A 14,517-nucleotide genomic window follows, 5' to 3' on the forward strand; every position below is an offset into this window, starting at 1 on the left:
TAGAAGAGGTTGTTTTAAAAGGCCACAGAACGTTGATGTCCCTTGTGAAGCCAAATAACTAAATGTATGCTTTGGGTTGAAGCCACAGGCCTCAGACTGCCCCCAAGTATGTCTTACCCCAGAAGTAGCTATGTGGGGGGCGGGGCAGAAAGACCTTGGAAGTCAGGTGTAAGGGGAGCTACAAGGGGTAAGGGGGTAGGGGACTGTCTTGCCTGAGGTGGGAAGAAATGTAGCTCGGGTGGGGGTGGGGTGGGGGGAAGTCTTAAAAATCTTCATAGGAATGGCCACACTCATTTCCCTTCTTGTCTAGAACATTCATACCTTCTAGCAACTCTCAGCATTTATAAAAACCTTTCCTGCGCCTTTTGCGAGTCTCCCCTTCTTATCCCCAGATCTGCTGTGCTCTCTCCAGGTACTCCCAACTCTGCAGAATCTCCTCTCTCAAGCTTGTGTGTGATGAGCTGTTTCTGTGGCTCCCACCCCATGCCCGCCAGTGTTAGGTGGGGAGACTACCTAAATGTGGGGTCACATGGCACCTCTATCTCTCTCTGTCTAGGGAGGGAGGGGCCCGTCTCTCATCATTCCAAGGGCCTTCTCCAGATGGTCCCGGTTCCCTTTCTGTTTCTAGTTGGTGCCTGCCCAAGGTGCCTGGGCCTCCCGTGAGCAGCCTGGGGAGAGGGGTCTATGACTGAGTTCTGGGGACTGCTCAGCTGGCCTATTGCTAGGGAAGCTGACCACTCCGGCTGAAGTCCCACGAGGCAGTGGCAGTAGGTTTTCTTTTGTCCCTCTGCACCCTCTCAGAAGCAGAGCAGACCTCCCTGAAAGCCAGCTTTGTGAGCACAGACTGCTACTTCTCCCTGCTGCCTGCATTCTGGTGGCTTTCCCAGCTGGATCACAGATACTGGGACCTCCCAGGTCTCCCCAGTCATCAGGCCGTGGTAGATGGACGAATATGGCTTCGCTACACACTCTGATGGGCTTTGAACCTTACAAATCCTAGACAGATTGATCATGTTAGATGTGGTTTCCTTCCCCTGCCCTGACCAGTCCACTGCATCCCAGTCCACTGCATCCCAAGGTGTTTGCACAGTGGGAAGTGGGAGCAGGAACAGCACGGGGCTGAGGCTGAGGCTGAGGCTGAGTCCTGTGCCTTGGCTGCGTTTTTGCTGTTCCTGTAACAAGTTCTCCCGTAACTCGCGGCCCAGGTTTGAAAGATCAAGGTTTGGAAAAAGAACTATTTGGGGTAATTTGGTTGCTGAAGGGTCTGCTTCCTGTCATGACCTGACAGCCGTGGGGCCGCTTCGCATGTGGGTTCAAGTCCAGGATTGTCCACTCACTAGCCAAGTACAGCCCTGAGTACGCCCACTGACCTTAGAGTCTGCATCTCCATGTACAGAGGAGACAGACGGCTCTGGGGTAAGCAAGGGACCATGCGTAGCTTCCTGTTAACTTGAAGCACAGTAAGAGACCCCCCCCCCCTACAAAATGAGGAGCAGAGGGCTCCACAGGGCACAGCAGGGAGTGTCTTCTCCTACCCCAAGCTGCTTCTGCACTCCCTGCAGGCGACTGGGCCACTGATGGTTCTTTCTCACTAATAACCAGCCCCCCCCCCTTTCTTTCAGCCTTAACTCTGCCCCAGCTCCGGCTTGTAGCAGTACCAGCCACTTGAAATCCACACCAGTGGCCACGCCATGCACCCCCCGGAGACTGAGCCTGGCTGAGTCTTTCACAAATGTCCGTGAGTCCACGACAACCATGAGCACGTCCCTGGGGCTGGTATGGTTGCTGAAGGAGCGAGGCATCTCGGCGGCCGTGTACGACCCCCAGAGTTGGGACAGAGCCGGCAGGGGCTCCCTCCTCCACTCCTACACCCCTAGGATGGCTGTGATCCCGTCCACCCCACCAAACTCCCCTATGCAGACACCTTCGGCCTCCCCGCCCTCCTTCGAGTTCAAGTGCACGAGCCCTCCCTACAACAACTTCCTGGCTTCCAAGCCGGCCAGCTCTATCCTGAGGGAGGTGAGGGAAAAGAGGCCCGTGCGGAGCAGCGAGAGCCAAACAGATGTGTCTGTCTCCAACCTCAACCTTGTGGACAAAGTCAGGAGGTTTGGGGTGGCCAGAGTGGTGAACTCAGGACGTGCCCGTATCCCCACCTTGACTGAGGAACAGGGACCTCTCCTCTGTGGACCCACAGGGCCAGCACAGGCTCTTGTCCCTGGGGGCCTGGTCCCCGAGGGCCTGCCTCTGGGGTGCCCCAGTGGCATCCGACGGAATCGCAGCTTCCCCACTATGGTCGGGTCCAGCGTGCAGATGAGAGCCCCCGTGATCCTCACCTCGGGCATCTTGATGGGTGCTAAGCTCCCCAAACAGACTAGCTTGCGGTGAGGCTGGGGATTGCTGTCCTGTCTGCTTCCTGCCTCCTGTCCCCGACAGAGCACTCACACCCCTGTCTCCTCTGAGGTCCACTCCTTCTGAGTTAGAGAGATCAATTGTGTGCCTCTTGGGGGGAGAGTGGAACTCCATATGGTGTGTATACAGGACTTGGGGACCTTGCATCTGCTCTCTCATCCAATCCACAGGAAGTAATAACCCTACAAGGTCACAATCTCGTGAGGATGTCACCTGAGCTCATTTGGGGGAAGGTGGCGTCCTTTCTTCCTTACTTTAAAGAAGCACTGAAATTCCCAAGGCTGTTCTTATCCCATGGATAGGAATCTGGTGAATTCTGCATAAGACTGTCAGGGTGCACACAGAGCCGCCGTGTGGCACAGGTCTCCTCGCTCACCTATGACAGCCGACACACAGGGCTGCTCGCCATCGGAGAGCTGTCCTTTCAGTTGTAGGTGACCCAGCTTCATCAAGGTCTGCACTATCCTGCCCCAATGGACTGTCTGTTCTCCAGACTTCTTTTCACGTCTCTGACTTGAAGTTACCTTGCATTTTGTCACAAGCTGTCAGGGTTAGAGCCTGACGCGAAAAGAATGTATTTACACTCTGATGCGCAATCAGGCGGCCCCTCCGTGTTCTGAGTGATTGATTTTTTCTTTTTTTCCTTCCCATTTCTAAAATTTTTATTTGCAGGGAAGTCTCAGTACTGGCAGTTTCTCTTGGTTCTGACACCAAAGTGCAGACGGCACACACGCTAACTCTCTAATGACAGAGCTTATTTCTGGGACCCAATGTCACAGCCAGGGTGATGTATGACCAGTTCTCACTGTAACAATAGGATCATGGGGAAGGGGACAGGACTGTTAAACCTATACACGGTGGAGGGGAAGGGCCGAAGTCACAGCACACCTCAGGGCATCCTGAGCCAAGGTGTGTCAAGCGTGATGGCTGCTGGCCCCTTTTCACTCTGAAGGGAGCTCAGGCCACATCGTAGAGCTCTGTGGTCCTCAGTGGCTGCAGTTTTTAGTCCCCTCATTTCAAAACTAGAATTAAATTTCCTCCTCATCCCCCAAGTCCATTGTCCCCTCATCCCATTTCTGCCCATAGGAAAAGATCAGAGGTGCTTATGAGTGGAAGAAGTGTGAGCAAGTGAGCGTGGCCTGGGCCTGCTGCTGTCACCTGTGCAGTTATGAATTTTTATTTATTATCCATGTGTGCTGTATTTTAATCAGATGCCGTCTCCGCTTCCAGCTCAAGCCTCTGTGTGTGTGTGTGTGTGTGTGTGAGAGAGAGAGAGAGAGAGAGAGAGAATCCAGCCCAGGTATATTATTTATTTACTTTTGTCTGAGGATGGCTGTATGTCTGTGTGTCACATGGTCACCTGCCCCAGACATCGGTGGAAGGATAGCATCCTGTGTACAAGAAATTGTCACATGAACAACTCCCCCACCCTCAGCAAAAGATGTGTCCTTGAATGGAGGCGGGTCACCTTATGCCCACCAAGGATGCTTTGAGAAGGTCCCCAAGCAGCCAGCGTCAGTCCCACGATTTCAAACTATTTATTCTCCAAACAGAGTGCTGGTTCATCACGTTCTCTGCTCTCCTGGCTGCTGCAAATACGTGCAGTCACTTACACTTTATTTGAATGTATTTTAAAGCGGTAGGTAGAAGAGGAAAGGAGGGTGACAACTTTGGCTTGGATGGACCACGTCACGTGTTCAGAGGGGCCTCCCTCCCGTCCACACTGGAAGCGCCAGTGTTAAGAACCGGCACTTTAGAGGTGGTGATAGGATTGTTAGCAAACCGGTGATCAACATTAAGCAACACTACCAAAAAAATCGTGTTGTGATGCGTCAGGATCAGCCACAAGATTTCATTCACTAACGAATATCAATAAAACAAGCTCAAAGATGGAAAGCTTTTGTCTTTTTTTAGTATGTCTGTGTCCACCTGAATGCAATTGCCCTCAGAAGCCAGAAGAGGGCAGTGGATCCCCTAGAGCTGGAATCACCGGTCATTTTTAGCAGGGTATCAGGAACCAAACTCAGGTCCTCTGCAAAGGCAGGATGTGCTCTTCCACCTGAGCTATCTCTCTAGCCTTGGTGTGTACATAGCTTCTCATCAGGAAATTCACCTCTTTAAGAGTTGAAGGCATTGTTTTGGGGGGCATGGTAAATGAAAGGTATATACCCCCCAGTCTCTCATCCCTCCATCCTTTCCCAACATAATAGCATTCCATGGACAAGTTCCCTGCAGGACCCTGATGCACTCTTCAGGGCTGTATGCTGCTCCACTGAACACAAATTCAATCCTGTGAACATACTGGTCCTTCTATGAGCCAGTCCCCTACAGGCAGTCACAGAGCTGATTCTCATCTTTTATGACTAAAACACAGTAATCAAAGCCGCCTTGTGTAAGAGATTCCCCACATGGGTATGACGTCACAAAGAGAATCACCAGAGAGGTAGTGTCAAATTTCCTCCCATAGAATGCTGCTGATACTCTTAGGAACCAAGAGTGGTAAAGGCTACCAGCAGAAGTGTGAAGAGGGAAGACTAAACTCACTGTGCTGCCTCTGGAGGTAGATGCTGGGGGGAGCGTGGCATCATGAGTGCCAGGGATGCTGGCATGTGGCATGAGTGTTGGACATTGGGGTCGTGGCATGAATGTCAGGGACACTGGTGTTGAGCAAATTGCCAGGTTCAACCATTTCGTAATGATGACCTCAAGCAAGCCACTCACTGTCTTTGGAGGCCTCCACCCTTTTAATCTGTAAGGAGGGGGCGATAGCTCTACCACGTGAGAACAGAGAAAGCAGCTGGTGAGGGGCAGAGTGTGTTTTGAGTAGGGACAGCCAGTGAGGCAGCCCACTGGCAGGTAAAGGCGGTGAGAGAGAATTTACTTTTTCATTGCTGTGACCCAGTACCTGACAGGAAGCAGTTAAAGGTGAGGAGATACTGTTTTAGCTTGCAGCTCAAGAGAATACAATCTGTCTATCACAGTGGGCAAGGATGGGGGCAGGAGCATGGGAGACATCTGGTCACATTGCACTGCCAGACAGGGAGGGAGGCTGGGCCAGCAAACCGCAAGGCAAGGCCAGCCACATCGACCACTTCTTCCAGTGAGCCGTGGCATACTTAAGGCTCCTCCGAAACCGTTCCAAACAGCCAGGGACCGAGTGTTCAGACAGAGAGGAGAACAACCATAGAAGGGGTGGCAGGCCCTGGTGTCACCCTGGGTTCCTCTCTTCCTTCACATACTGATGCAAGAGGGGTTCACCCTCAGCATCCCAAGGTTGCGGAACAGGAAGTTCTCTGCTAAGCTACAACTTGCAGGGAAAGAAACTGTTTATGCTAAGTCGATGTGGCTTGTGGATGCTACAAGGGACCCTCTGAGTTAGGACCCCGCGTCTTATCTTAAAAACATTATTTTCTCAATTCTTTGAGAATGTCATACAATGTATCTTAATCCTATTCACTGGCAACTTCATAACTCCTCCCATATCCACTTCCCTCTCCCCACCCTCCCAAATTCACGCCTCACGCCCAGCTCAGGTTGTCCAACCCAAGGACAAGAGTCCCTAAAAAGGCCAGTAGGAGAATCAGGAAACAAAGATGTCAAGTTCTTGGCTTTGAACTATGAGGGAAGAAAAGGCTAAGTACACAGTTTGATGTGAAACCAGACCTGGAGAGGAAGCTTGCTGGACCATTGCTTACTTGCTTTCTCTCTCTCTCTCTCTCTCTCTCTCTCTCTCTCTCTCTCTCTCTCTCTCTTTCTCTCTCTCTCTCTCTCTCTCTCTTTCTTTCTTTCTTTTCATTTCTCTCCCAGTCCGGTGTAATCTTCACCCTACCGGCTCCTAGGTTCACTAGTCAATTACTATGTCAAGAACTGAGTGGTTGGAAGTTCTTGCAGCAGACAAGGAAAGGGAGGGGTTGGAGGTTCGCAATATTCATTATGCATTTGATTCCCCTTTTCTAGTGGTCTGAATTCCAGGTTATGGGAAAAGCCTGGAATGAGTCTTAGGAGCCAAGGACAGAGGATCCAGTTTTACAGGGGCTAGGAAGGAAGGCGTTACACAGCCCCACCCTAAGGCTCACTTCCACCACAGGGTTACGATTCCCTTGAGCAATGGGGAAGGAGAAATGGCAGCAGATGGGTCTCAGCAGAAAGGTGTCCAGCCGTACGTAGATGTGAGGACTCACTACCACGCACAGTCCGGGAGCAGGAAGGGAGGTGAATCCAGGAGCCTTGTGGATGGGACCAAAGAGAATAGCAGAAGCCTCCCCTTCAGGTCTAGCAGTACTGCATTCAGAGCTTGATACCATCTTGGAGAAGGCAGACAGAGGGAGGCATCAATATGAATTCCCCGAAGCGTATAAAGGGGGTTGAAGAAGAAAATGATGCGTGAGCTCCTGGTTCGATCATAGCCCAAGAGGAGTTTGTTTTCACGGCCAGTAGAGGGCGCTCAGAGATAAAAGAAGGCCTGTTGGCACTGGGCCCTGGATAAGCGATCGCCAGATGGGACTTTTGCTCGCCCCTGAAAAGCAGTTGAGTGCTGGTTTCTGTCTCACTCTTAACCCCACTCGGGCCATCACTTGCAACGGGGCTTTGCTTGGGGTTAAGGTTGGGAAAAACGCCCAGGGAGCAGGCCTGGCTTCTCAGGGGCCTCTCTAGCGGGGGATTGGCTCTCCCTCTTAGAAGCTCCATGCACCCACTTAGCGGCTGCCTCAGACTGCTCTGAGGATCCAGACAGGCTTGAGTGGAGGTTGTGAGGGGGCAGCAGACGTGGTCATGAATGCAGGGAACTGAGTCCCTGTGCTTGGGGCATCAGGAAGTCATGGGGCTAGAGAGGCACAGCAATGAAGAATAGCAAAACTCAGCATCCAATGGGAGAGGAAACACTTCACACACACATACACACACACACACACACACACACACACACACACACACACACACACACACTCGATACCACACCTTGACCATCCAGAAAGCATCTTAGGGATAATTATGAAAATGTTATGTGTTATTAAGATGTTCCTTCAGATGGGCTTGGACATAGGCCCATCTAATGTCAGCTTTATTAATTGTCAACTTGACACAACTTAGAATCACCTGGGAAGAGAGTCTCATTAAGGGATTGTCTACATTTGGGTTGGCCTTTGGGAGTGTGCATGTGCGTGTGTGTGTGTGTGTGTGTGTGTGTGTGTGTGTGTGTGTGTTCATGAGTGTGAGTGCATGTGTATCTTAATTAAGGTAGTCAATATAGCATGATCCAACTCACTGTGGGCAGCAGCGTTCCCTAAGCAGGGGTCCTGAAATGATTAAGAGTGGAGAGGATAAGCCAGGAGTGCAGGTGCTGGTCTGCCTTATCTACCTCAGCTAGGCTTCATTAAGGCCGGATGGTTTTACGGACAACTCATGCCAGGCTTGCTGGCTCTCTAGACACTACAACAGGCCTTCCTGTTTCTGTGTTCTATGTTCACCTTACTCTGCTAACAAACACCTTTGCCCTCTCTTACAGCGAAAACAGAGACACTGCACAGGAGAGCTCCCTGCTTCCTGTGTCCAGACTCACAGACTCACAAGCTTGCTGTCAGCTGTCTTTGATTTTTTTTGGTTTTGTTTTTCATGAAGGAAGCAGGTTCTCCTTCAAGATTCTGACCCATTTCTGCATAAATTCTGAGGGTCTCCTCCTCCCCCCTCTCTTGGGACCCACCTTATTTCAACCACTGTGCCTTGATTTCCCTGCCCTTTAAAAGATTCTTTATGAAGCATTCAACGTTAATGTAAGAGTAAGACAACAAACAGGATATTCTTGGCATTCACACAAGCTAAGCCTCTTAGTTGTGAATGCAAGAAATTGACTCTGGGTGGGTTAGAGCACTGCTTCTCAACCTGTGGGTCGTGACCCTTCCATGTCAACCCTTTCACGTGGATCATTTAAGACTGTTGAAAACACAGATATTCACATTATAGTTCATTACAGTGTCAAAATTATAGTTATGCATAGCAACAAAAATAATTTTATGGTGTGGGGGGGTCACCACAACATGAGGAACTGCATTAAAGGGTCACAGCATCAGGAAGACTGAGAACTGCTGGGTTAGAGATTTTTTTTAAGGTTTATTGAAGGATAGTGATTACATAGGGGAGCCTCCCTAAAGTCAGAGAATCAGACTTAGTGGCCAGGGAGGAAGGAGCATGCCAGCCGATGCCATCACCAGGAGACCATTGTCCATGTGGTCCACACTGCTGACAATGGAGTCCACCGTCATAAACCTATAGCCCACGAGAGGCTGGGGGTGTGGGGCGGCTTGTATGAGCCTATGGCTTAGCTGCAAGAGAAGCGTAGGTGGAGTGGGGAAGCTCTTCCAAAAAGAAAAACAAAACAAAACAAAACAAAACAAACAAACCCTCACGCTTGTCCCCCAAGGGGAGGTTCAGGGCATATGGGAGACACTCAGCCTGTGTTTTGTTCCTTCTAAACCCTGTCTGGGGGCTCAGCAACCTGTGGGTGCTTTGACATGTGAACCGCAACAACACACCCAGCATGGGAAACAAGGGGACCGCGGTTGCACTGATTATGAATTTGCTGTCTCCCTGCTACAGTATGTCGTTTTCCCCTGTCCCCACCACAAGGTGTCACTGTTGTGTAGCAGTTGCATCAGATTGAAGCCTGTTTATTCGGAGGTAAAACAATAGGGTGTCCTAAAAGGAAGGGATATACCCCATCCTGAAGGGAAGCTAGTTAGGACAGGAAGCAAACAACTCAGTGTAGCTTCAGGAAGTCCCTGAAACTGACCAGAATTAGTAGACTTCTCCCTCCCCAAGGGTACACAAGCTGCTCAGGAGAGGCTGGGACCAGCTGAGCCACCTGGGAGCCACCTGGAAAGGACTGTTCTCCACCTGCAGAGAGGCCTGCAGGCTGTGCAGTGTGCTCCAGGCTCCCAGCTTCGTGAGCTGTCACTGTTAGAGTGGGCTTTGGTGATGCAGCTGTCCCTGAGTCATTTCTGCTCCTGTAAGTAACCCCTCACCCATATTCCAATAAGTCTCATTGGTTCGCCAAGCTGGACTTTGGCTCTCCCATACTACTGTTTGTCGTTGGTTCCCTATCTTCTTTTTTTTTTTTTTTTAATTTATTTATTTATTATATGTAAGTACACTGTAGCTGTCCTCAGACACTCCAGAAGAGGGAGTCAGACCTCGTTAGGGATGGTTGTGAGCCACCATGTGGTTGCTGGGATTTGAACTCCTGACCTTTGGAAGAGCAGTCGGGTGCTCTTACCCACTGAGCCATCTCACCAGCCCGGTTCCCTATCTTCTATCTGAGGTTAGTGGACATTTATTTGTTCATATCGCTCCAGGAGTAGTATCAAACAACAGTGGCCACAGCCCTCCTTGCAGGAATAGCATCCAGGCAGCACTCTCCTTGGAGCGCTTCTCAAGACAGCTACATCACCCATCTCAGTTTTATCAACTCCACACCTCTTCCCAAATCCTGCAGAAGAGAGATTCTCTGATTCCTGCCACAGGTACAGAACCCATGTTCTCTAGCTAGGGGAGCGTCTCAGTGCTTGCCTGTGTGTGTGTGTGTGTGTGTGTGTGTGTGTGTGTGTGTGTGGTCCTAGATTTAATCCCCAGGGTGGCAATAATCAAATCCCAACTCTGTACATTCCATCTTTTGAAAACAGAGCCTTGTTAACTGGTTAGCGGTTATGACTTAATTTCTCTGCCACCGGGGTCACACCCACCTCTTTGTCTTTAGCTGACCTGATCTCTTTCCTTGTTGGGAGTAGAACAATTTTCATTTCAAAAAGAGCTGAGCCACATGCACGTCCCAGCATGATACAGATGCACAGTGAAGCCCAGGAGTCAGGGCTGCAGACCCGAAGCCTCCTCGGAAGCAAGGACACTGGTGGGCTGCCATCCTGCAAGGTGGCAAGTCTGCAAGCAGTGCAGAGCAAGCAATTTAAAAAAAAAATTATTAAAACCCCGTATGTGATGGCCTGAAGAGATGGCTCAGCAGTTAAGAGCACTGAATGCTTGTCCAGAGGTCCTGGATTCAATTCCCAGCAACCACACCGTGACTCAAAACCATCTGTAATGGGATCTGATGCCCTCTTCTGGTGTGTGTGAAGACAGCTACTGTGTACTCATATATATATAATAAATAAATAAATCTTTAAAAAAGAAACCCCACATGTATGGCATGTGCATACGTGTATGCACATTCACAAGTGTGTGAGTGTGTGTGCAGTAGTGTGTATGCGCACATGTAGAGGCCAGAGGTTGGTGTCAGACTTATCCTCCATCGCTTTTAAACCTTATTCCTTGAGGCAGGGCCTATCAAGCCAACCCAGAGCTCATCGATGTGGCTGGTCTCAATAGTGAGCTTTGGGATCCCCTGTGTCACCTTCAGAGGCTGAAACTCTGCCGACCAGGAACTTACGTGGGTTCTGAGGATTCAGATTCTGTCCTTAGACTTCCCAGTAAGTACTTAAACCACTGAGCCGACTTTGCACCCTACAGGGTAGGTTCTGAACACATCTTATAGTCAATTCAACAAGATCTGTCAACAGTTTAGGTGGCAGATGTGGAGAATAATCAGACGCCAAGGATCAGGATGCCTAAAGCACCTGCGGGGACGATGGAGTTGCCTCCTGTAGAGCAGGGGGTAGTCAGGAGCTCAAGTTGGCACGTGCTGTGTTTACATGTCCCCAGAGGCAGGCATCCAGATGGAACCAGTCTACCTCTCTGCCTCTGAACTTGACTTGTCGCCCAAGACAGAGAAAGCTGGGGCACTAAGCCTCTGTCTCACACATTGTATCCTAGTGTGCGCCTGCACCAGGTCAACCCAGGAAATCCTTCTCTGTTGTTGTTGTTGTGTATGTAATACACATGTGTATTACATGTTAAAGCATGATCACATGCATGTAGAGGCCAGAGATCAATGTAGATGTCTTCTTCAACCAATCTCCACCTTATACTTAGGCACAGGGTTTCTTTGCTGACGCTGAAGCTCACCAGCTCGCTAGACTGACTGCAGAGTGAGCTGTGGGATCTCTCTGGCTCCATCCTCAGAACACTGAGGTTAGACTCTTGCTGTCATGCTCAGCTTTTATATGGGAGCTGAGGATTTGAACTCAGTCCCTCATCCTTGTAAGACAGGCCCTAGACCCCCAGACCAGTAAATAGCATTTGAGTAAATAGGTGGGAAGAATAAATAACAGCCTCAGAAGGTTGCCATTCAGGCCAAAGGTCACAGTGCCCAGCTTCCACCTCAGGTTTCTTTCCCAGACAGAGGCTGACAATAGCTGTGTTGTCTGTCTGCTATGGCCAGTGTGGACTGTAAACCTGGCTCATTCTTTCATTCATTGTAAATGAAATCTTTCTTCCTGGATGTAGAGAAAGCCCCAGAGACTCAGGAGCCTTGCACACTCCTGGACTCAGCTGTGGGCTCGTTCAGGTGGAAGATGGGGCTTTAAGAAGGTCTGAGTGGCGCATGCCTTTAATCCCAGCACTTGGGAGGCAGAGGCAGGTGGATTTCTGAGTTTGAGGTCAGCCTGGTCTACAAAGTGAGTTCCAGGACAGCCAGGGCTATATACAGAAACCCTGTCTTGAAAAACCAAAAAGAAGAAAAAAGAAAAAAGACTCCAGGGACAGGCGTGTGCAGTGTGTGTTTTATGTGTGGACATGATGTGCATGTGTGCTTGTATGCTTGAGAGTGTGAGTTTGAGTGCATGTGTGTGTGTGTGCTTATGTGTGTGCCTGTGTGTGTATGTGTTACTCCTATCCCTTAGGAAATCTGGATCAGACTCTGGGACAGTTTCCCAGAGTTCCTCTCTGCTCAAGTCCCAATCCAGGTAATCAAGAAGTTCCTGCTGTATAGATGGAACAACAATATGAACTAACCAGTACCCCAGAGCTCTTGTCTCTAGCTGCATATGTATCAAAAGATGGCCTAGTCGGCCATCACTGGAAAGAGAGGCCCATTGGACTTGCAAACTTTATATGCCCCAGTACAGGGGAACGCCAGGGCCAAAAAGGGGTAGGGGAGTTGGGGGGGGGTATGGGGGACTTTTGGGAAATGTGAATGAGGAAAATACCTAATAAAATTTTTTTTTAAAAAGTTCCTGCTGGGTGCTTGTGACAGCCAGCTGTGTCATTTTCCTACTGTCCAGAACACTACCGAACCTACTACAGAAGGAGGATCCCGAGCACTTAAGACTTACCCTGTTCAAGTTTTCTTTCTGTTGGGGTGAAAGACAACGTGACCTAAGCCACTTGGGGAGGAAAGGGTCTGTTTAACGTTACAGTCCACCACTGAGGGATGCCGAGACAGGAGGCTGGAGACAGGACCTGAAGCAGATAGGGGAAACACTGCTTACTGGATCCCTCTATGGCTTGCTTTGTTATATAGACCAGAAGTACCCACTCAGGGCTGGCACCACCCACAGTGGACTGGGCTCTCTTACATCAGTCCTCAGTCAAAAGCCTCCCAGACTGCCCACAGTCCAATCTCATGACTGATGCTCCCTCCTCCATGGCGACTCTAGGTTTGTGTGAGGTTGACACCTAAAGTTGACTATGAAGCACCTTAATTCTGCCGGTTCAGGCTCTGCCCCTGGTGTTACTTCTTCCAAGGAGACTTTGTAGACATCCCGGGCTGTGGTTGTGGTTACAGCTCCCTGTGAGACAGGGCAAAGGTGAAGGTGGGAGCAGCCAGCTTGCCAGCAGCAAATTCTCCAGTTTTTATGCTCTAAACACAACCGTGGATGCGCTGGGCAGAACTTAACATTTTCACTTTTCTGGAATTGTTTTTCCTTCCACTTTTCCTCTACTCAGATCTGGAAGGCAGAGGAAGCTGGCTCGCTAATTAGAAGTAACCATGGTTACCAAGTTGTCTTTAAAATATCTTGAAGAGTTGTTTGGATTTTTGCCCCCCCCCTTTTGGTTTTAATTATACAGAAAGCATTTTATTTGACAGCCATCTTTATTTTCTTTCTGGTGATTGGGTGGTCTTCCGAATTCATTCCTTTTGGTGGTCACTTTAAAAGCTCAGGGACAGAATGAAAAATCACTCATTAAAAATATAATTCCGCAACCTTATAAGATAATTTAATCATCTCAAATTTTCAGTTGGTTGAATAACAAAGGAGGAAAAGTCCTACAGATTTCAACATGGCCTCACAGAGAGACTTCAGCAACCTGAACAGAATGCGTAAGCACCCACTGGGGGCTCATGGGTAAGTTACTGTGCCTGAAGCTTCCCCATCAGGGATATGGTTCACGCAGCAGTTGCTGGATACTGCATTGGTCACTGTCTTAGTCCGCGTTCTACTGCTATGAAGAGACACCGTGACCACAACAACTCTTAGGAAAGAAAGTTTTCATTGTGACTTGCCTACAGTTTCAGAGGTTCAGCTCATTTTCATCATGGTGGGGGAGCGTGACCGCTCACAGGCAGACTCCGTAGCTGGGAGTTCTTCATCTGGGTAAGCAGGCAGCAGGAAAGAGCAAGACACGGGGCCTGGCTTGAGCTTTTGAAACCCCAAAGCCCACTCCAGTGACACATTTTCTCCAATAAGGCCACACCTCCTAATAGTGTCATTCCCCATGATCAAGAATTCATATGTAAGGGCCCATGGGGGCCGTTTCTATTCAAACCACCACAGTCGCTTCTCAGTGCTGAATGCCTGATAAGTTGCTGAGTACAAGAAGAAGACAGGTGATCGTCTGTTGCAGTGAAGAAAGCAAGGTGGTGGAGGGGGTTAGCGGGCTGGTGGCTCTCATCCTGGTGGAGCAAGGAAGGGGTATGTAGTGCCTGACTGGCTTCCTTCTTCCTCTCTTACTCAGCCTGGAATCCCAGTGCATGTGCGAATACCACAACATTCAGGGTAGGTTCTCTTCAACGTTAAGTTAATACTCTTTGGAAAGTCCTTTTATTAATATTGTCATCATTATCATCATTTAAGCTTGTCTATAGATAATTTTGCACATGTGCACAATGTTTGCCAGTCACTCTCACTCCCCCACTGAAGGCTCTGATGGCTGTGGTCTCGGATGAATCAGTTCCCAGGTTGGCCACTGGGCACCTGCCAGAAAGGAGGCCCAGGGGCAGCCTTT

General features: G+C 49.7%; 1 protein-coding gene across 5 annotated transcripts in view; it reads left to right on the top strand.

Annotated features, from left to right (window-relative positions):
- Trak1 (trafficking protein, kinesin binding 1) overlaps positions 1-4,305 on the top strand; it is a 177,418-nt gene extending 173,113 nt beyond the window's left edge. For all 5 annotated transcript variants that reach the window (NR_152160.1, NM_175114.3, NM_001357969.1 and 2 more), the window contains one exon: positions 1,623-4,305. Coding sequence is in view for 4 of the 5 variants with exons in the window: in NM_175114.3 (NP_780323.2) it covers positions 1,623-2,385 (763 nt within the window). In the remaining variant the exon portion in view is untranslated. The remainder of the gene's footprint in view (positions 1-1,622) is intronic.
- Positions 4,306-14,517: the final 10,212 nt, after the last annotated feature.

Source organism: Mus musculus, chromosome 9 (genome assembly GCF_000001635.26).
Source record: "Mus musculus strain C57BL/6J chromosome 9, GRCm38.p6 C57BL/6J".
In the NCBI taxonomy this organism is placed as follows: domain Eukaryota; kingdom Metazoa; phylum Chordata; class Mammalia; order Rodentia; family Muridae; genus Mus; species Mus musculus.